The sequence below is a fragment of the Tetrahymena thermophila genome, assembly GCF_000189635.1.
Source record: "Tetrahymena thermophila SB210 genomic scaffold scf_8254010, whole genome shotgun sequence".
NCBI lineage: Eukaryota > Ciliophora > Oligohymenophorea > Hymenostomatida > Tetrahymenidae > Tetrahymena > Tetrahymena thermophila.
Genome location: NW_002476013.1, coordinates 391,800 through 414,953, shown reverse-complemented (window position 1 = coordinate 414,953; position 23,154 = coordinate 391,800). Strand labels below are relative to the sequence as shown.

The 23,154-nt window shown below is 22.6% G+C and overlaps 6 protein-coding genes across 6 annotated transcripts; 2 read left to right on the top strand and 4 right to left on the bottom strand. All coding sequences in view use genetic code 6, as the record gives it.

Moving 5' to 3' along the window:
* Positions 1 to 514: 514 nt before the first annotated feature.
* Positions 515 to 2,522, top strand: TTHERM_00328640 (hypothetical protein; the record flags this gene model as incomplete). The annotated part of the gene is made up of 2 exons (XM_001026528.2): positions 515 to 990; positions 1,055 to 2,522. The coding sequence occupies exons 1-2, from the start codon at positions 704 to 706 to the stop codon at positions 2,520 to 2,522; spliced, it is 1,755 nt and encodes a 584-aa protein (XP_001026528.2). The 5' UTR covers positions 515 to 703.
* Positions 2,523 to 3,577: 1,055 nt separating this feature from the next.
* TTHERM_00328630 (transmembrane protein, putative) lies at positions 3,578 to 7,105 on the bottom strand (the record flags this gene model as incomplete). Its single annotated transcript, XM_001026527.3, has 5 exons — positions 3,578 to 4,206; positions 4,400 to 4,517; positions 4,592 to 4,975; positions 5,582 to 6,094; positions 6,647 to 7,105. The coding sequence occupies 5 exons, from the start codon at positions 7,103 to 7,105 to the stop codon at positions 3,578 to 3,580; spliced, it is 2,103 nt and encodes a 700-aa protein (XP_001026527.3).
* Positions 7,106 to 8,222: 1,117 nt separating this feature from the next.
* On the bottom strand, positions 8,223 to 8,846 carry TTHERM_000328629 (hypothetical protein; the record flags this gene model as incomplete). The annotated part of the gene is made up of 1 exon (XM_012800688.1): positions 8,223 to 8,846. One exon carries the CDS (start codon positions 8,844 to 8,846, stop codon positions 8,223 to 8,225), a length of 624 nt encoding a protein of 207 aa, XP_012656142.1.
* Positions 8,847 to 9,900: 1,054 nt separating this feature from the next.
* On the top strand, positions 9,901 to 11,381 carry TTHERM_00328620 (hypothetical protein; the record flags this gene model as incomplete). The annotated part of the gene is made up of 7 exons (XM_001026526.4): positions 9,901 to 9,970; positions 10,025 to 10,228; positions 10,285 to 10,346; positions 10,460 to 10,561; positions 10,610 to 10,718; positions 10,771 to 10,940; positions 11,289 to 11,381. The coding sequence occupies 7 exons, from the start codon at positions 9,901 to 9,903 to the stop codon at positions 11,379 to 11,381; spliced, it is 810 nt and encodes a 269-aa protein (XP_001026526.4).
* A 1,141-nt stretch (positions 11,382 to 12,522) lies between these two features.
* TTHERM_00328610 (hypothetical protein) lies at positions 12,523 to 13,589 on the bottom strand (the record flags this gene model as incomplete). Its single annotated transcript, XM_001026525.4, has 2 exons — positions 13,026 to 13,589; positions 12,523 to 12,780 (listed from the first exon to the last, which is right to left on the bottom strand). The coding sequence occupies exons 1-2, from the start codon at positions 13,527 to 13,529 to the stop codon at positions 12,523 to 12,525; spliced, it is 762 nt and encodes a 253-aa protein (XP_001026525.3). The 5' UTR covers positions 13,530 to 13,589.
* A 2,192-nt stretch (positions 13,590 to 15,781) lies between these two features.
* Positions 15,782 to 21,389, bottom strand: TTHERM_00328600 (transmembrane protein, putative; the record flags this gene model as incomplete). Its single annotated transcript, XM_001026524.2, has 7 exons — positions 21,192 to 21,389; positions 21,050 to 21,129; positions 20,639 to 20,779; positions 19,790 to 20,337; positions 19,383 to 19,526; positions 19,052 to 19,331; positions 15,782 to 18,878 (listed from the first exon to the last, which is right to left on the bottom strand). Exons 1-7 carry the CDS (start codon positions 21,333 to 21,335, stop codon positions 15,782 to 15,784), a joined length of 4,434 nt encoding a protein of 1,477 aa, XP_001026524.2. The 5' UTR covers positions 21,336 to 21,389.
* Positions 21,390 to 23,154: the final 1,765 nt, after the last annotated feature.

Below are 23,154 nucleotides of genomic sequence, written 5' to 3'. Positions count from 1 at the left end.
ACTTAAAATGATTATTTTATAGAACTTACTATTTTAAGTATTAAAAAAGTATCTTGAGCAAATAAAACTTTTAATTATTAAAAAACCTAAACAAGATTTTAATTTGAATGGATAGATATTCTTTTATAATGAATTATAACTTTATAAAATAATAAACTATAAATATAAATTTACTGTATTTTTTGTAGCTTCTTACCTAAAAGGTATCCTCCAAAGAATTTAAAAGGCTACTTTATTTCTAATAAAAAATGTCAAAATTTAAATTAGGAAATTTACTTGAATAAAGAAATTAAGGTATAAATTATATTGTTGATTTTAGAGAATATTATAATTATTTTTACATCTATAAATTACATTCTATATATTTTAGATTTTTTATTTGTGGAGAAGTAAGTAAGTTTTTGTTATAATCTACAGATATTCTTAACTTTGAAAAATAGAGTAGTTATTTTCAAGGTTAGTACTATCAAATGTTTATCAAAAAATTGAATTACTAAAAAATTCTAAATAATCTTAAATTTTCAAAATTTTATATAACCAAGATAGAAAGAATAAATCTTTTAAATTAATAAATAAATTTAGAAAATAATTTATAAAGCTTAAAAATCAAACATTCAAATAAAAAACCATAAACTACTGCTCTTTTTTTAATTTGCTAAAAATACATTAAAGTTAAGCTTTTTTTAAAAAAAAATATTATTAAATGGAGAAAGAACTTTTCTGCGCCTATCATGTAGGCTAAAACATAACAAACTTTTGTGAAGATTCTTAATGCTTAATGCCTCTTTGCCCTAAATGCTTGCCAATTCATACATCTGAGCATAAATAAAACAAAACATATGGGTCATTTTAACCAATTGATGATATGATTTAAAGAGCTACATCAATATCTAAGTCAAAAATAGATAGCTATAAATAAATCTTAGCAAAGAATGAAAGATCTTCATAAAACGGATCAGAACTGCAAACGTATCTAATCAGATAATTAAAGTAATTACTTTAAATTCATTTTTTTATTCTGAGAATTTTTTAATAAATAATAATTTAAATATAGAGAGGCTAAGGAAAAGGTAGTTTTTGAAATAGAGACATTCTTCAATTCTTTAGAAAGCAAGTGCCAAAAATTATGCACAGAGTTAACTTACAAGAAATCAAACAACTTAAAGAGTGAGACATTTGATGTCGAAAAAAAGATACGTTAATACTAAGAATTTTTAGATGGAATCTAAAAAAAGGAAAAATGCTTAATGAGTTTGATCCGTATTTTTAAAGCAAATAAAGAAGATCAATTAGCAAATAATTTTGAATTGGGTCACTTAAATAGCAGTAGCGAAATTCCATAAAATGACTTAAAAAAAATATAAATCAAAGTAGACTTAGAGAAACTAAGTGAGATCACAGACTCTTTAAGCGGTTATGTCAAATTAGTTTACAATTAGTAATAAAAAGTAGCTAAAAAGTAAGTTAAGTTTGATGAAAATAGCTTGAGCAATAAATCTGTAAATTCGAGTTAAGATATATCACCTATAGTTTTTGAGTCACCTAACTCTAAGATAAAAACAGACAAAGCTAAGGCAATAAAAAGAAATACAAATAATGTTTATGATAAAGACTAAGAGTTAGAAGATGAAGACACTACTTCAAACAATTCTTAAAATAATCTACAAGAAAAACAACAACAACAAAACAAGTAAAAAGGATTTTATAAAGAAGCAGATGATATATACTTAATTAATGATCCTGACATTATAAGACTAAAATAAAAGTAAGAAGAGAGAAGGATTAAAAATGAGCTAAGAGAAATTGGAATGAAAAAAATAACCTCAAATTCGAACATCCCATAGAGTAGCAAAGTCAGAAGACCTCCAAATTCAATAGAAGATAAATTGGAAGAGTTTAATGAACCTTCTAATAATTTCATTACATTTGAAAGACCATCAAAAGATTAACTGAAATAATTCGCTAAACCAGAAGAGCTAGAGTTTTTAGAAAAAGTTTAACAAAAATCTATTTAGTTGTAATAAGAATTTGAGAAATAGCAAAATGAAATATTCTAGTCTGCAATTAATTATTAGATTCCAGTTCCATAAAGAAATGTTTATCAACCTAGATAATTCCCAGAATAAAAGTAATTATAATTTAATTCATAATAAGATTTACAACAGCTTCCACCAGTCTTTAAAAGCCATAGTGCATCATAATCATAATCAGAAGTAGATATTAGTTCTCCATCTGGAAAATAAAATTTATAAAATAAATACACAACTTAATAGCAAGTGCTATAGAGATCACCTCTAGCTGATAGATTTGATTAAAATAGCTTTAATAGGAATCCATCTGAGTTTATAAATAATTAATACGAAAACAATTTCAACAGAGTATAATCACCTTACAGTTTAAAGTCTCAAAATATGAATAGTCCAAACAGTAAATTGGTCTAGAATCCAATCAATTATGATATCTAAAGCAACGGATATCAAGCCTAGTAACAATGGAATAATAAAAAAATATTTTATAATTGATTGTTTAACGAAATTCAAACTTGTTACTTAATCATATTGATAATATATTGCTTAAAAAAATCAATCTAGCCTTTATATATTAATAAGTTTTACTGTATTAACTTCCATACAGCCAAATATTAAATAAATAAATAAATAAATAAATAAATAAATAAATAAATAAATAAAAAGGAAATAATTATTTAGTTTATTCGAATCTACATTTTTATATAATTCTTTTATAGCTGTTATTTTATTAATATTTCTACTAATTATTTTTTCATATTTTAAAATTTATTATTTAAATAAAATGAATACGAAAAATATTATTTATTTATGGCTTGATGAATAAAATTACGAAAACAAATTACCTCAAAAGTTTAAAATATTGCATCAATAAATATTATTAAATTAAAAACATTATTATCAAATGTAATTTAATATCTAAAATAAATCATTTCTATTTTGTTAAATAATTAATATTAATTTATTATCAAAATTTAAAAAGAATTTTCATGGATAATATATGAAGCTAAGTATAATATTTATTTGTGCTTGAAAAAATCTTATTTTTACTATTTAAATAATCATTAATTTAAATATTTATTATTAGTTAATTCAAAAAAAATTGATTGTAACCTTAAAAATAGCTAATAAATTGAAATAAAATGATGAAAATAAATGGATTTATAAACAATAAACAACTAATATTTAAAGTGTGAAAACAACAAACAATATTAGCTAGCAAATTATAAAATAAATTAGCTATGATTTGCCAAAACATTTATAATATTATTTAATATAATTTTTACTTTCTAGTTTATTTTTATATAGAGGTAAAAAGATTAATTTTTTAATGTATGTATGAATATATTTATTTATTTAATTTTGTTTATTTGTTTGGATTTTTATTTCCTTCTCTGATTAATTAAAGTTTTATATGAAAGCTCCTCCCTAGTTGGGTGCTAGCTAGATTTTTCAAAAATAGTAAAATAGAAGAGATGATCTTTATATTTAAGTAAAATTAATGAATGCATCATGAAGGAATTGATTGTCTGTGTCTCTAAAGGAGATCCTCATTTTTTGTTAGTGAAGATTAAATTTGAAAGGACGTTATCCTTTGAATTGATATAAAAGAATAAACCAAAAACTGTAGCAACCAGTAATATTTATAAGAAGAATTCACATCCAAAGATAGAATTTAATAATTTTTTAATTGGTGAAACCTTTCCAGTTTGAACTTCTTCTTCATTTTATTCATTTTCTTCCTTTTCTCTTTATTCCTTTTCTTCTTTCTTCTTGAAGTAATCCTTTAATGCATACTGGAATACTTCAAAGTTATAATTACCATTTTCGAAAATGTCTTTAACTTTATCCTTTCTAAGGCGGTCTAATCTTCTCAAAATTTTTTCATTATCTAAATCTACTTGCAGTTCTTCTCTTAGTTTATTCATTATACCATTATTCTTGTACTCCTTAAAGTCTAATTTTAATAAATAATTCATTATATTCACAGTCTCACAGAGAGTTTATAGTTCTTTCTTTGCAATCTTAACTTGATCAGGTTTTTTAGTTTCTGTGTAGAATTCGATAACTCTGTAATACTTTCTCATCATTTCTAATATGATTTCATATTCTTGGTGTTCTTCATTCATTTAAATAAAATTGGAGCTTGATTCATCATCGTGATCTTTTGGGATTTTACCTATAAATAATGTTAAATAAAAGTTAATATTTGATTAATAAAACTTAATAATATATTTTAAAATAATTTCATGTTTTTATTTATGAATTTATTTATTATTTTAAAAGTTGAATTCAAATTTATCAAAATATGATTTCAATAAAGTTAACATCTTTATCTGATTTCATTTATTTTGAGAAAAGAATATAATTACCTTCACTTATCAATCTTTATTCAACTTCTTCTATGTGCTTTTCTCTTTTAAATAGCATAGTTATTTATTCTGTTTCAAAGTCACTTCTTTCTTTGATTCTTTTAACGCAGTAATGAGCCTTTTAAAAATAAAATATTAAATTTAAAATAAGAAATATTTAATATTAATTTATTTATGTTATTAATTTATTACAAGGTTAACATAGGCTTCATTATGATCAGATAAATTCATAATTCTCAAGATACCTTGTTCTTATTAGAAAATTTTCTCAAATCTCTTCATTTCAATAGCTGTTTCAATATCTTTCTTGGCATCTTCAAGTTCCTTGATAGTACTGAATTTATTGTAAGCAACAGCTTATGATCTTCTAAATAGAATTTAAGAACTTTTTTGTGTAATTTTATAGGCATCATCTAGAGCTATTTATGCCATTTTAAAGTAGAAACATTTCATATATGCAACGGCTAAACTCATATAGATGGTCATTAACATGCTCTATCTCATTTCAATATCTTAACTGTCAGTTAAGTCTTCTCCATCATGAAGCACTACATTATCATCTGTATAAGTAACCATCTAATTAAAATTAAAAAATATAATTAAAATTTGTAGAATTTTATCATCAAAAAAGTTCAATTATTAAATTTGATAAATTAGAGATTATCATCAAAGCTTGTGATAAATTTTCAAATATTTTTAAGATAGATTCATTTTAATTTTGAATTATTTTTTGTTGATTATATTCTGGTAGGCAAATACTAATTTTATTTTAATTTTCTTTCATTAATAAAATGTAAATGCGTGTTTGCTTGAAGTGGATTAGACTAGAAAAACCAGCTGATTTTTGCTAATTTATTTTTTAGATACTAAAAATAGTAAAAGTGGATCAGCTCTTTTAACTTAAATGAAATTTATTCAGAGCGGAATACAAAGTGAATTTATAGTTTTTGTTTTAATGTTTAAAATCAATCTATTAATCAATCAAGCAAGAAAGGGAGTTTCACCCAAAATTATTATTTTCTTTATTATCCACATAGTAATTAAGTGGATGATTAGAATTTATTTAGTTATTTAAGAATGCAAATTAGTACGCTAATTAGTGTAATTTAATTTGCTTGATTAATCGATTATTAAATATAGTATGAAATCAGTATAATAGATATTAAATGATTAATTTATTACCAATCCTTTGTATTTCTTTCTAAAAGCCTTTTTTTCCTTTTTCACTTATTCTAATAGAGCTAATCTCTCTTTCTTTTCTTCAGGAGTTTCTTTGGGTAGGTCCTTAAAGAGTGGATCATTTTCTGCATTTTCTTCTTCCATTTCAACATGAACTTCATGGTTTTCTTTTTTTTCTTCATTTTAGTCATCGTTAAGATCTTTTTTATCTGTATCTGATGAGTTTGAGGAGGAAGCAGCTGTAGTCTTTTTTTCGTCTTCATCATCACTATCATCTTTTTCTACATGTTGCAACCACTTGAAACAACTCATAGCTCTTTCATAGTACAAAATAGATTCTTCATAATTTCCTTTATGGAATTCCTTATTACCCTTTTCACGCAACTTATCGTATACAAAGAAACGCTAAGCTACTTCTAATTCACGTACTTTCTTCATATTTTCATCATTCATAAATAGCGTGTGTTTTAAATATACAGGATAGGTGTCGAAGACCTTTCTCTTTTCCTTCAAATTCTTTTAAATTAAATAAAAGTTGAGATTACATTTTTAAAATTTATTTTTATCATAAATAGTTAGTATGTCTGCTTGCTATTTAGTCAGTTGATTTGGTTTTTTTATTTGTAAGTTTGAAATAATTATTTTTGGAAACAATTTAAATGTAATTTGAAAGATCTTTGTTTGAATGAATAAATAAAAAAAGTAAAAAAGTTGCTGAATTTTTTTCTTGCATATTTTGCGTGAAAAAAATAAGAGTGATAGTATATATGTTTGTATGTATGTATGAATGAATGAATAAATGTATTAATGTATGTTGGTTAGTATATTTTTTTAAAAGACCTATTAATTTATTAATTTGATTTTTGAATGGAATTAATTAATTTAGTTTGATTAAAGTACTACTAGAGAATTAATAATATAAGTGTAATAACTGAAATACGCCTAAAATTAAAAAGCAATGGCAAATCTACACATTTTAAGTTTTTTTTAAATGCAAATTCAACAACTCGTTTATTTCTACTGGAATAAATTCAAAAGAAATTTTAAATATAAAGGAAAAATTATTACAAAGTTTGGCTTTTCAAGCTGATCAAATGAGAAAGATAAAAAGCCTCTGTAGTCAATTTAATATGAATGAGGTGAAATAAATTCTTCATTCCATCCTTCTGAAATGCAATCCAAATTAGGGTTCTTCTTCTTTTCAGAGGGCATAAAAGGACAACCACCTTTAGGTTATTTTTCCTTCTTTTTAGGCTTACCATCCTCACCCAACTTTTCCTCGGTATTCTTCTACATTTAAAAGTAAGGACATTTATCTTTATCATCTTCAGAATACTTTTCATGACCCTTAGGAAGAGGTAATGATGATTCAACCTTACTATTCCTATTAGTCACTGTGCTATTTTAATCATCTTTCTTCTTTTTTTTCTATTCAATTTCTTCTAAGAAGGGTATATTCTCCTTCTCTTCTAAGTCGTCGACCTTCTTTTTATTCAAATTACTCTTCCTGAAAAATGAAGAAAGCATCTCTTGAATTTGCTATTTTAAATATTTGTTTTGTAGTTGCTTTGTTTCTTCTTTGAAATTACTTTTTTGTAAATATTAAGAATTCAATTATTATTTATTTATTTGTTATTTATTTCTCTTCTCTTTTAATATGTGTATAATCTGTGTTTCTTTTAATCGAACGAATTCATTACAAAAATTCATAAATTAATAAACAAACAAACAAGCAAAAAGAGTATCAAATAAATAATTTCCATTATTGCTTCATTCAATCCTTCATGCGATTTTTAATTGGTTTATTGATACCTTTCAAATTAAATAGAATGGATCAATTAATCAAACAATCAAGCAATCAAATAGATCAATTAAAGTCTTTAAAATTCAACTAAACGCTGAGAGAGATAGACTAAAAACTGAATTCAGTATAACCTCTAAAAAAATTTTTAATAAAGAAAAGCAAATTTTATCGAATTTTCAATCAATTCAAATTATTTTTAAATGCCCTTATACATTTAAATTTTAGTTATCTCGATTTTAATTGATTATTACAGAAATTAAACAAGCTTATTGCTCTTAAAAATTATGTCGAATAAAAATTATATAAAATAATTTTATTTCATCAAAACTCAAGTAATTTAATCTAAGTTTCATAAATTTGAAATACCATAAAAGTTATTAAAGCTAATCAATCAAATATAATCAAAATCTTCCAATTTATCTCAGTTCGATTTTACATAAATTTTATTAAACAAAAAGGCAAAAAGAGTTTAAATATTAAAGTAATAATCTTAATAGTTTTATAGTATTTTTATCTAAAAAATTTTGATATAAAGTATCAAAGCTCTAGTCAAACTAAAATACCCCTAAAATTGTCTACATTTTCTATTGAAAGATAACATTCATCAAATATAAGAAATTATTCTTTGACTTTTCTAATTTAAATTAATGATTATGTAAGCTATAAATTAAAATTTCAAATATTTTTTGTAAAATATTAAGCTCTTAAAAATATACCTGAATTATAGATAATTCATATTTATAAAATAAAATCTCTGAAACATATCAATCATAAATAAAATAATTAAACCTTAAATGATATCAACAGTCTAAAGTAGTATTAATATTATTTTATAGATTATCAAAAATTTAAAAAAAATCGTGATGCATGATATGTGAAAGGTAGTTTGTTATGGTTTTTTTCTAAAATGAATTTTGTCTTTTATTTCTAATTATTTTTTATTTTAATTATTTGATTTTTTTATTTATTATCAATTTTTTTATTTTCTTAATTTTTTATTTATTTATTTAATGTGTTAATTTATTTATTTATTTATTAATTTATTTATTTTATTATTTATTTTTATTTTTTATAGTGGCTATTCTAAATTAATTTGCATGTCAATCTAATTATTTTTTAAAAAATACTTTTTATATATTTAATATAGGATTTAGGAGAGAGAATTTGAAAAATGGTTTCATCAAGTAATCTAAGCTTGATGGTCTTTTGAGCATGAGAGTCTTCTAAGCAGAATTATTTGGAATGCGGGGGTTTCGTAATGCTTTTTTTTATTTTTTTTTTCTGTCGAAAGAGATTCATCAATAAATAATTGAAGTTAAGCATTTCAAATATGAATGAATGCCTTTCAGTCAAGAGGGTTAACTGAGTAACTTCATTGTGGGGATCCCAAATTCCATACTTAAAAACTTATCCGCTTATCTGCTTAGCGATTGGTTTCTCACACTCAAAAAACTTCAAAACCATTTTTCTTAATAATTTTAACTTTCTGCTTTTTGTTCACAGATTTTGTTAATTTTTATTAATTTAATTAATATATAAAAAAAGCTTAACTTCCTTTCTGCTCTTAAAAAATTTGAACTCAAATAAGAAAAAAAATTTAAATTTAACTATTTGAAATAAAAATTCATTTTGATAAATTAATAAAATAAAATTATTGAATTTTTTAATGAGTAAAATATTTTCTTCTAAAAATAAATATGCTTCAATTTTTATAATTTGTAATATAGTTTAAAATTAAATGATTAATTTTAGAATTTTTAAATAAATTAAGTTTTTATTTTATCAAGTAAAATAGTGCAATAATTAAATTAAATTGAAGTAAGATTTATAACAGAATTTATATAAAAATTATTTATTAAAATTATTAAAAATTAGAAAAATACTTAAATAATTAATGTAATTTTTTTTCCATTTTATTTCACCTTTAATTTTATTTAGGAAATTATAATATTTTTAATTATATTATTTCATCGTTATTATTGATAAAAGTTTTTGATTTATACAATAAGTCTAAATAATAAATAGATATTTATTTTGATAATTTTCAATTATTATAATATAAAATACTCAAATTAATAAGATTGTAAATAGTTAGCATAAAATATTTAGCTATTTATTCAAATTAATATGATTTTATTTTTGATTTTTTTAATTTACTAATTTAAATTTAATCATTTAAATTTCTAAATTTTTAAAAATCTTAATACTAAATATGAATTTATGAAAAATTCTTTTATAAATATAAAATTAAGCAAGGTGTTTAATGACATAAATATTTATTTATTTTTGTGTACTAAAATTGTTTTTAAAAAAATACAATAAAATGAAATAAATATTTTTAGAAATTATTTTAAAAACTACTATTATCGAGCTAGCTAAGACATCATAAATTTAGTTTTGATTTATTTTTTATTTTGTCATACAAGAAATTAGTGGCTAAATGATAATAGTTGAAAATATCTGATATTATTAATTATTAACAAAAATTTGATTTGGAATATTAACATTAAAGTAAGAGATGATTTAGTAGTCAAGCAAAAATACGCTAAAACTTTTTAGGTTGTTTAATTCATTATGTAATTAGCAAAGTAAATCAATAAAAATGAATAAAGAAAGATGAATTCTTTAAATTTTATTTTAAGTATATAAAATAAACAGCTTCAACTTAGCAAATGAAATGCCTAAAGGAGCTTTCGATTCAGATGAAAGATCATATTAAAATTAAGAAACAAATTAGTAGAAAAGCTAACCATAATAAAATTACTAAAAGAAATAATATTATTCAAATAATTAGTAGCAAGGATAAACTGCCACTGTAGGAGGATACTAAAAATTGCCATTTTAAGGTATGAATTTCATATTAGAAGCAATTTAATAAAAATTTTTTTTTTTTATAAATTAGCTTGGAATGATTCAATTTATATAGCTGGATAAACTCATACAATTTATATAATTCCTATTCCTGTAAAAATATATATATATAAATTGCTATTAAAATTTAGAACTTTCTTAATTAAAAATACGAATATTGTCAATTTGCTTAAGAAATATTATAATTCACTCAATATAAAAATTAGGTTTAAATGATTTAAAGAAAGGCATCACTTGGTTTATCATCTAGATTCCATGGTTTATTATTCTAATTTTCTAAAAATGTGCCAAAATAAAATGACTCTATGGTAAAATTAATAGTTTATATATGTCTTTTAATCTCCCTTTTAATAAAGCCATAATAAAAGCACATAAATGCTAAGTATTTTAGAATTGGGTTAGATTAACTAGACAAGATCATTTATCATGATATAGATAGCTAAAATGCTAAGGATTTATATTTAGGTATTGATTTAAATATGTGAAAACAAAAATTAATCTTAATTATATTCACAAGTTGAAACCACCTCTATAGAAAACAAGTATTTGAGATTTTAAAAGGACACTGAGAAAAGTTAGGTAAAATTATCAGTTCGCTTCAAGAGTTAAGATGGTCAGGAATCAAATGATAAAATTGACATCGAATTCCCTATTACAAAATTCAAATTTCTTTAAGACAACATTAAGGTATTTAAACATAAATTTAAACGATTTTAAAAATTTTTATATTTTCTTGAATTTTTTTTTACGAAGCAGATTAATTAAACAAATTTAAATTAAAATAATAATTTTGCTAAAAAAATTAATATTTTTATGGATATCTACCTCGTTTAAAATTAAAAAGACCAAAGTTATTTCTAACAAATCTATAATAAAAAGTAATTGATACTATTTTCTAAAAATTTTTTTCATTAATACTGCTCTTGTTCTATTAAATTACTGAATTGAAATTAAATCTAAAATCTATTTATATTTCACTTAAAATTTAGATCAATTCTTAACGATATTTATTTTAATGTTAAAAATATTTTTTAGCTTTCTCTTCCGTACTTATCTGGTTGGGCATTTACTTCATAACAATTTCAATAGAAAAATATGAATGCAGGTAATCCAGTTGATGACATGTGAGAAGAAATATATTTAATTAACTATATAAATTATAAAATTAGCTTAATTTTGAAACCTAGAATAATTAATTAATAAATTATGTATTATTTTGATCCTAAAATTTTTAATTCTATCAAATTTATAGACTAATTTTATGTAAAAATTAATGAAAGCTAAATTTGGATAAATTCACGATAATAGTATAAGCTGCCTGAATATAGATTTATATAAAAATCAATAATCTATTTATTTTGAAACTGAGTATTTTTTGTTTATATATTTAAGTAATTTATATTATTTACAAAGAATTTAATGAGTAAAATAGCAATTTACTAAATTTATTCTAATTAACTTTTTAAAACAAATAACTAACTATTATTTTGCATAAGGTTATTTTCAAATCTATAATTTATTCAATTAAATCTTTTGTCTATTAAATATTTAGTTTATAATTTTAGAATTTGAAATAATTTCATAGAATTTTGTTTAATAAATACATTTAGAAATAACTGTTTAAACTACAAATATATACTTTTTTTACTTATAAAAAAGGATAAAAGAGGTAAAAACATGTAATAGTTTGAGATTAAGTTATCAAAATAAGAGAGAGGTAATTCAAAGAAACAAATAACTTAATTTTAATAAAAGGAGTATGGGTGTAATTAAATACCTATAAATATAATGGATCAATCATATACAAAAAGGCATTATAATACAGAGAATACATCAATTAAATTCAGATTATTATATAAGTTAAGAATGTAAGTTGATTTTAAATTAGTTGATTTATTTATTGATGAAATGAGTGAATTGCTATTTTAACTAACTAATTAACTAAAAAACAAATAATTATTACTTAAGAGGGTAAATAATATGCTTTTTTAATTGATTTAAAGAATGACTGTATGAACCAATATGTATATTTAGCTGTATGTATTTGTTTTAGTTATTTATTTATTTGCTATCTTGTTTGTCTGCTTGCTTAATTATTTTTTGTTTGTTTGTTTGTCTGTTTGTTATTATTATTATTCCTATATGAGCAAATTCATTCATTCAGACAATATCATTCAACAATATTATTATTATAGAGAGATCCCTTATTTAAAAGGTATTTTTAGTTTTTTATTTTATAAATGATTTTGCTATTTTACTAAAATTTTTTTCAATTAGGTTTAACTTTCTTCTTTTGGGTAGATTTTTGTTCAATGGCTTCAGCATCATCATCATCTTCTTCATCTTCAGCATCATCGTCATCAGCACCTTCGTCGAATTCTTCGTCACCTTCTTCTTCTTCGACTTCTTCATCATCATCACTTTCTTCGTTTTAGTTAACACCTTCTTCATCATCATCACCTTCATCGCCTTCATCTTCATCTTCATCATCTTCTTCGTCTTCGTCTTCGTCATCTTAATCATCACCCTTAAAGATAGTAAAAAAAAAAATCAATATTTAGAAACTAAAACTGAAAAGTCTGTTTTTGTGCAGCATTTTTTTGGAAATTGTATAATTTATAGGGGGGTATTTTCGAAATAAAATATTTATCTACTATCCTTTTAAACTCACAAAATGAATCATGAAATTTAGAAAACTCAAAAAAGTTAAAAATAGTCAAATGATCATTGATATCGATCTTAAATGTGGTTAAAAAATTAAAAACTTCTTACATCTTCATCGTCTTCATCATCGTATTGGACTTCTTGACCCTTGCTATCATAGTTATCAAGGATTCCAAGACCCTTCAAAGTAGAAAATACGTATTCTCTGTAGTTAGGATCTTAAGCTACATCGTTGTTGAGGAAATCAAGTTAGAAAAGTTTAGGGAGTTATTAGAGGACATCGATTTCCTTGAGGTTCTTAATGAGATTACCGCCCAAAGAGAGAGATTGTAATTCACTTAAGTGGAGTAAATGCTTGAGTTATTAACCTGTAATTTTATTATCAATCAACTCAACTCTAATCAATTTAGGAAGCTTAGGGAAATTTTCCAAAGAGGTGATTTCACATTCGTTCAAAGAGAGGGATGTCAAGTTGGGGAAGGATTCTAACTTCTTTTTAATTTCTTCAGTAAATTTGCCAATCTTAGACTTGTCCAAAACGAGTTCTTCGATTGTGTTGGGGTCATTGTTTTGGGTTTATTCTTCAATTAATTCAAAAATATCTTAAGACATCTTATAATATAGGTTTATCGCTCTTTTATTTTTGGTTTATTTGGATTTTTATTATATTTTTTCAATTATATGGATTGAATTTATTTAATTTCTTATTACAAAAGCAAGGCCACCTTCATACATACATACAAATAAACATATATAAATACAAACAAATAAATAAATATGCATACATACATATATACTTACCTACCTACCTAACTATTAAGATTCCTATTTATTTTTTAACTCTATTGATAACAAAAAAAATGTATAGACATATGTACTCTTATACTAAATATACATGCAATATTTCATAAGGCAATCAAAGAATTATTATAACAAAAGCAAGCATCTTCATTCATATTTACAAAATTTATTAAAACGAGCAAATAAATTTACAAATTAACAAAAAAAAAATAAATAAATAAATAAATAAAACATATCTATATATTATACCTAAATAAATGAATGAATGATTTCCTTGTTAATTACTTGTATTGATAATTATAAATAAATATTGAATTTGCTTTTAAACAATATTCAATTTTTATTTCACTTTAGATGATGATTTTCTTTCTTTTTTTTTCTTTATTTCAATAGTTTTGAATTCTATTTATTTGATTGCTACATTGGTTTTAACATAATTAACAAATTTCATTTTTACTTTCATCTTAAATAAATAATATTTCTTTATTTACTTAAAGAAATTAATTGTAATTCATTTATATCACTCATTCATTCATAATTGTTAACTCAAACAAGAAGCATAATTAATAGCTCACAATAATTTTTTTTGCACCTCATTATTAAAATTAAAATTCATTTGCTCTTTATTCTTACAATCTAATTTGAATTGATAATTAATTAAAATATAAAAAAAATTCACTTTGATAATTATTAAGAAAAATAAATATCTTTGAGTTTTCGAGACATATAGTTCTTTTATTTTACTTTCTTTAAAATCAATAATCTAAAAAAATTCTATAGATGCACTAGATTCTTTCTAAAATCTTTCCTTACAATATAAATCTTTTCTCTCTATTTATTTTAAGATGTTTAATTTGAATTTATTTGTCTATTCAAATATTTAATTTGGATCCCACCATTCTCTTTAATATACTTTGGACCCCACTGATTAATTTATTTTGAATTAGATTTTAAATTTTAGATCTTTCCGCTTAATTAAAATTTTTTAAATTTGAAATCCCTTAGTTAATCTAAGTATATTTGATAGAAAGTTTTAAGATACAATATATCAAGCAAACAAAGAATGCTAAAAGATTAATAAAGTTCGCTTATAATACTTCAAAAAAGCTTACTAATTATTTTATAGTCTAATGATAAAATTATTTTATTTACAACTTTAAGAGTAGAAATAAATCTTATAATTTTGCATTAAATTTTTAAAAAAGTTAAAAAAATTATATTGCCAAAGAGAAATAAATTATAAATTAATTATTTAAAATAATAAATTAGTAATATAAACTATTATTTATTTATTTGATAAATTAGCTTTTATTAAAAATATTTTAGCTTAATTAATTTTAAAATTTCAAATTTTAAAGTTTTTAGACATATAATTTTAAGCTTTTACAGCTATCTATTTAGTAATTCAAAGCAAATTTATGATTAATAATGTCTAAACCTCTTGAACTATTGAATTGAGTATAAAAAAATTTTATTTTCTTGAATTAAAATAAATTTTTATTAGCATTAAAAACTAAATCCTCTGCTAAAGATTTCTAAATCTTAAATGTTAAAATGAAAATATCTTTATTTAAAATATTATTTTTTCTTGAATTAATGTAAACATTTTTTGATGGAATCATTCTCAAAAACTTAAATTTAATAAATTCCAATAAATTATATCACTGTTTAAAATTTTCAAATTTTGAAAACCTATTTTTTTTGTTTTAATATGAATTTTAAGCTTTAAATTTGTGAATATCATTTATTAAATTAGGTCTTTGTTTAAAAAAATAATTAATTAAAATAATGTGTTTATTAAATGAGTATTAACAACAAGTATAATTTTAGATGAATTAAATACTTTTACTATAACATTTACTGAAAAATAAATATTTTCATTTATTATAGACAATACTTATTTTTATTTTAATATAAACACTCTAAAATAACAATTATTTTACCTTTATTTTTTTAATTAGGTAAAAAATTCATTTAAAGAAAGAAAGGCCTATTTATAATTTCTAAAGATTGTATGCCACCAATATATAAATAAATTATTGTTATTATTATTTTTATAATGATCAATAGTCTTCTTCTTCATCATAATTATATGATTGGTCTTTCCATTTATACATAAGCTCTGTATCCAGAGCTTTCTTAATGAAGCTATTAGTCTATTCATTAAGTTTGTTTAAACCTGATTATCCTGAATTCATAGGTTATTATTGTTATTGAAGTTGATTCTATTTTTAGGATAAATTAGAACCATTCAAGTTCTTTTTCTTTTTTGTTGCAAATTTTTGCTAAACCTTTTAAGGAGCTTCCTTGAAAGCTTTGACTATTTCTTACTTTTAAGATTAGCTCCTGTCTAACGTTGATATTTGTTTTCCAGTTTATTAGAAAACTCCTTTTGGTTATTAACTTGGTTTTTTAATTCCACTACTATTTAGTACAGATGATGAGAGAATATTAGTTCCCCTCATTGGATCAATACTTTGATTTAAAACACTATCATTTAACATAGATTAGTTGTTATGATTATTAACTATATCTAAGTTAGAATTTGACTCATGGTTATTATTAAATCCAGTTTAACTATTCTCAAACTTCGAATTTGCCAATAAATTTTATTTATCTACATAATTATTATCCAGTTTTGCTACTTCTTAGCCATTTTAAGTTTATTACTAAGGATTTTAATGTTATTACATACCTTAAAGCACCCCACTTTTTAAGGAAGAGCGGTTGTGTACTTATGCTTTAGGTCTAATACCTTATTCTGTAGAAGCATGTAGTGTGTTAGATTTATTTTTTATATGTGGTACACTACTATTATCTGCATATTAATTTATTAGGTGACCAGCTACATCCTATATTGCTTCATTATTTATCATAAATGTCTTATTGTAATCATCTTCTTCGTTTTTCTATAATATTGACTTATTGTCTGTTTACCCGAAACTTTAATTATCATTTTACGAGGGCTAATATCTTTCATTCTTTTTCAATATTATACTATCATTTGAATCGTTATGTTTAAGATTCTTAAGAATTCCTTCCTCCAATTGAGTTGTCTTATTATGTAGACCGGAAATATCATTTAAATTAGAATTGATAGAGTATATATCTTTTTTGTTTGAGCCCAAATAAACTTCACTTTTATCAAATTACGTGACTTCTGCTTCTGTAAAATTAACAGTTCTGGTAGGTGATAGTTAATTTTATTTGTCTAAGGTATTATCCATATTGTTTTACTATTAGTTAGGATTATTATTGATGAAATTTTATTAAGTATTATTTTTATCATAAAAGCTACTACTGTTATTTTCATTATTTTGCATAACTCTGTTTGTTTAGTTAAACTATAAATTTTGTAAAATTTCATCATCTAAAACAGAAAGTATATTTGGATTTTCATTATTTTATTATTTAAAGTTGGTATCTGTGATAATGTTTTAATCTGTCTCGTTCAGGTAATAACTCATTGATTAGTTATTTTATGCGTATGGGTTTCTTCTAGATAAACCACCATTCATTGCAGAATTTGGTGGTAACTCGCTCATTAAAATTTGACTATTATTGAACTATAGTTAATGTTCTTTAATTGCTTCACGATAATCTGGTTAGACTTATATTGTTTCATCATTTTGGTCAAATACTTATTTTAAAGCATTTTTATTGTTTGTTGATTAAGCATTTTTGCTACTCCTTAAACCATTTGGTAATATGTGCTTTGGGGTTTAGTTTTTTTGTAATGTCTTTTTTGATGCCTGATTTTCAACAGATTTACTCTTTTCACTATCGGAATCTGATATATCATTATTCTTACTTTAGCTTTGACCATCTTTATTTACATACTCTGTAATTGAATTTTTCTTTTATCTAAGTACCATTTTTTATATTTCTTTTTCTCTGTTTATCAAGCGACGCTTTGCCATATACTAAATAAACAAAGGTTTTTCTATTTTATAGAAATTGTAAAGAGTTACTGTCATCATATAAAGTAAAATTAAAAATATGCCCAAGATTAGAGATACTCCTACAAATTATTTTATTGTTTATCCTTCAATGCCAAAAGAAAATTCATACCAACAACCTAAAAAAAGACAAAAGAACAGTAAAGTCTCATATATAATTTGTTATTTATTGTTTTCGACAGTTGTAAATGGTTTAATTGCTATAAGGACCATATAATAAATAAACTAAAATACTATTACTAATATAGCTTAGGTTACTGGTTTGTTATAAGCCCCAACTATACAACAGACAAGAATAAGCTATTTCAAGGCTTGAATAGTTCTAAAGTTTTACTAAAATATATTTCCATTTATGAAATTAATATCACGCAAGTATATTGAGAATCTAAAGATGTCATGATTCTTATCTTTTTTCTTAAACAAATTTATACTCTTCATAAGAGTGTAAGTGTGAAAATATACCATCACAACGATCAAAACTAAGCTGATAACAGCACAAACAGTGCCAATAACATGTAAAGCCCCTTAGGTTGATGCATGTTAAAATTATAAAATCATATAAATAAATAGAGCTAAAAGACTATGGTATAAGAAGAAAGGGATAATTTCATTTTTAATAGTTCTTTCATAGATAAATTTAAAACCCTTCACTCTCTCATAAACTCTAATAAAGATATAGCTAAATAATGGAATCAAGTTAATAATAAAATAATTTATAAAATTTAATAAGAAGTTCGAAGTCATATCATAGTAAAGCATAAACTTAGGAAAAGAAAATATATCTTCTAATTAAGCAGATGAATTTGAGAAATAAACAGTTTATTGTCTTCCACTTAAAGTCATTTTATCTTAATCAACTTAAAATACTCTTGGCAAAAGATTTGGTAAATTAACTCTGTTAAATCCAGTAAATATATCTTAAAGAAAATATGGATAAGGCATATTTAAGAAGCCTAGCAAACTCAGACTTTGAATGAAATACATAAAATTCATCAAATATAGCATTTTGCCTCTATAAGCAAGCTATAAGCTAGCGAAAAAAATAACAAAAAGCATAATATAAGTAAAAATATTCCACTAACCAATTTCCTAACAAGTGTCATCTATTGTATCAAATTAATTAGATTATTTGCAGTCACAAATACCTAATTTGCTTGAATAAGTGTCTTATTATAAATTCTCAGATTAAACATATCTCCATCTTTTATATAAGAAAATGTTAATTGTTATAAAAAGTTTCAAAAAATTTTTATTTTTTATCCAATGCATTTATTGAAAAAAATTAAAACTTTCGGTAAGAATAAGTTTTTTAAAAAGTAGAAAGTAGAAAAAACAAATATGTTAAATTAAAGTTATTATGGCTATTGAATATACCTGATAGAAGAACACTCTTTGCACTAATCCCATCCTGTACCAGTGCAGTCATGGCAAAGACTATGACACTCAATGCAAGAGTCTTAACTCACATCATAATAATATCCGCCCATGCATACTTAACACTCTACATTAGCAAGTCTATAAACAGAGTCTTAACATTTGTCTGAAATACATTTTTTTTCACTGAAATAATACCCGTTATTACAAGCTAAACATCCATATATACTACTATCTTAGCATTAAGCGCAATTTTGATCATAGCATTATTTACATTATCCTTTTTAAAAAAAAATTTATTATATTGAAAATCTAAATAATTATGATATACCATTTACAAGAGCGTATTATTTATTACATTAGCTACACTATCCGCTTGAATTACAAACAGAGCAACCTGGAGAGCATTCTTTGCATACATTTGATCCATCGGTTGGAGGGATACTATTTATTGGACATTTTTAGTAGCATTTACCTAAAATAAATTTAAATCATATTAGTTAGTATGTTTTTTGTATTTGTATATTTGAAGATATCAAAGTAGAGATAAATTTGTGGTCAAACCTTAATTTAAAATTATCGCATATTATTTGCTTTTAAAAATTTAACTGCAGAGTAATATAAATTTGATGCAATAGACAACTTTATTTGAGAATATTGTGATTTAATAATAATTGCTTGCATCATTTTTAAAATGCATCGATATCCTAAATATTGTTTAAAAATCATAACAATTACCTTAGAATAGGTAGTAATTGATATAACATTATGAGCATTAGTTTTAAGATAAGCAGATTTAGCAATTAGGATCGCACAAAACACATGTTCTAGATGGTACATCTAAAACTGAATTTAGACCACAATTTTATACACACTTTCCCTACTGAATTAGAAAGTTAGTAGGGCAAGACTAAAGACACTAGCGTCCATCAAAAGACACTAACAAATTGTTAGTGCAAGAAGTGCATGTGTATTGATCAATACACGCGCTGCAATACTGATCAGGGCAAAGATTTGAGTAAACATTAAATTTTCTTATACCAAAACTCACCATAGAAGAATCAGAAAGTGTATTAGATGTTAGTGAAATACTTAAAGTATCTGCTTTATGATCAATCACATTTGTAATTTTTAATAAATATCCTCCATCAACAGTGTTTTAACAAGCTAATTAATTTGTATAAGCATCTTGTAAGGTAAATTTAAATTAATTTTGATCTGCTGTTAGAACTAAGTAGTCTGATCTTGTGCAACTTTATACTCCCTAAACAGCCCAAGTTCCAAATCTAAAATAAATAATTATATAATAATTTTTACTAAGACTGTTAACTGAAAAAATATTAATTTTTTATTAAATTTGCCTTTTTAGTTAATTTTTGTTTCAGCTTAATATTTTTATTGCAGTTAAATATTTGAGTAACTCAACTGTAAAAAATTTCATTCATAAATTTAGAAGAAACTTTTTTTAATTTTAAGTTAGAAATGCTTTCTAGTTAAATATGAAATCTAGTGCTAAAAAAAAAACATCATTCATTGATTTATAAACATGTAAGCTAAATTTATAAGTTTATTTCATTAAAAAATTACAATATCAACTCGACATCAAAACCAATTTGATAATGAGGCAGATTTGTCATAACTGAGCGAGAAATTTGAAATGCGTATGGTACTGAATTAGCTCCGGGAACACAATAATACATATTTGATGGTGGCTGATTTTGGTTTCTCCTATTATACAAATAAAAATAATTGAATTTTGTTTAGTCATGCTATATTTTTCTTTTATGAAATTGTATTTTTTCTGCTTGTTTGCTTTGGCTTGGAGCTTAATATTCTTTTAGTTTCCAAAGTAAATTTCAATAAAATAAGAAATTTATATAAAATCCTATTGTTATTCTCTTGCTAAAGCTAACTTATGGTTAAACTTGAAAAAACTTGATAAGCGTTTGCAAATCTTCAAACAGCAGACACATAAGAAATAATATGAATTAAATTTACGTGCCATAAACGTATGCTGGACTATAATTATCAGTTGGATCGCAATTGCTTAGATTTATTTAACCCCCTTATACTTAAGTCTAAAAGTAATAATATGATGATTAACCTTCTAATAATAATAGATCCAAAAATTAAATAATACCCATCCTTCTGTCGACTATGCTTAATTAGAAGAGATGTTCATCTAATAAAACACCTGCTTTCTGATCGTTATTTAAGTTAATACGCTTTTTATTGTCAGCCATACTATAAAAAAGATACCTAAACTAAATCTACTCCAAACCATATTAAAATGAACTTCTATATACTTTATTTAGCTAATAAATTAATAAAAAAAATTTTATTATCCACTTTTTTATTTGATACAAGTAGAAAACACCACTCGCTAACAATCAATAATATATTATTTAATTAATATTTGTATAGATCCTTTACTCTACTCGCATGCATACTAATAACTCAATTACGAATACAAAAAATAATGTGCACCTAAGCTACTCAATATAATATTCAGAATTTAGAATTTACTTTCTCAATGAATTCTTTCATAATCTTAAGCAAATCCACTAAGATAAATAGAATATAATACAAACAATGTAATAAATATTTATTTCATGGTTTTAGTTTCTTGCTTGATACCACTAATTATATTAAATTTTACTTATTTAAAATAATCCTTAAAAAAAATAATTCCATCACCTAAATATTTGTTATTTTCAATGTAATATTTAACTCCCTCTCTAATTTATTTTAATCAATCCACTCGTATATAAACATAACGATTATTTTTTTAAATTTCTAAACGCATTTATTTTTTGTTTTAAAAAAAGTAACTAACTATAAAACCTGCTAAATCATTAATATAATAGATAAATATAGTACACTATAAATAATAAAATTTATTTATCACAATTAAAATATTACAGAATTATTTTATTTATTCTGATAATTGCATCAACATTAGAATAAAATATAATAATACTATATATCAATCTGACCGAAATCAAGTAAGTTATCAAAGTGAGTTAATGTAGTTTAATTAATGATAAAAATTGTATATTTAAGATGACCTTACATTTCAAATCATCAAAAGAATATTTGTAAATTAAATTTCAATTTTCCAGTTATTCTTTTATAATTTGTATCTTTATTAGTAAATCTATCTAGGATAGAAGATCTAAATTTTTAATAAAAATATTTTAAATTTATATAAAATATAATTAATTAAGCAATATTATGAATTTCTAATATTTTTAAAATTCATAAATACTTTGATAAATTTAAATATTTTGAAAATTAAATAAGAAAATATCAATAAATTTATTATGCTATAAAGCATTTATTTATGAAAATAATTTTCATTAGATATTGATTTGTTACTAAATAAAAAGGCTTTTCTAAAATAAGCAAAATTTTAATCAAAAATTTACTATTAATATTATTTTTTATTATAATAAAAATAATCATAATTATACCTAAATATATATGAGGTTGTTTATTTAATAATTAATCTCAAATTTGTGGTAAATTTAAATAAATTTTTATTTAGAAAATAAAAAAACTAAACATTTTTTAATTATAGATAACGTATTTCAAATTAATTTTAGGCTTTAAAAACCACCAGTTGTATGATATTAAATATCCACAAAAATTCTATTCTGAAATTATTAATTTTTTAGTTATTCAAGTGATCTTTTTTTTATCATAAAATTTTATTGAATTCAAATAAATAAGTGGTTTTTATTTGTTTCTTTTTTAATAAAAACTTATTTATGACTTTATTTAAATATTTCCTTACTTTAAGTTATTTATGGAATAAAAAATAGAAAGTCTTATAATATAATATATGTATGGATTTTAACCTCAAATTTTTAATTCAAAAAAAGTTTGATATAAAAATGTCTAATTATGGATAAATTTTAATCATTTTGCTTTGGTAACAAACAGTTTTTAAGTAAAATAATTTTTTTGATAGAAAACTACAAATTTAAAAGTTAGAATATTTGCGCTTTGATGGATCAAACTATTTTTTCAAAATGCAGCCATAGTTTTTCAAGTGTGTTTGCTTTATGAAAATATTACATTAAAATTAAACCAGTAGCTTT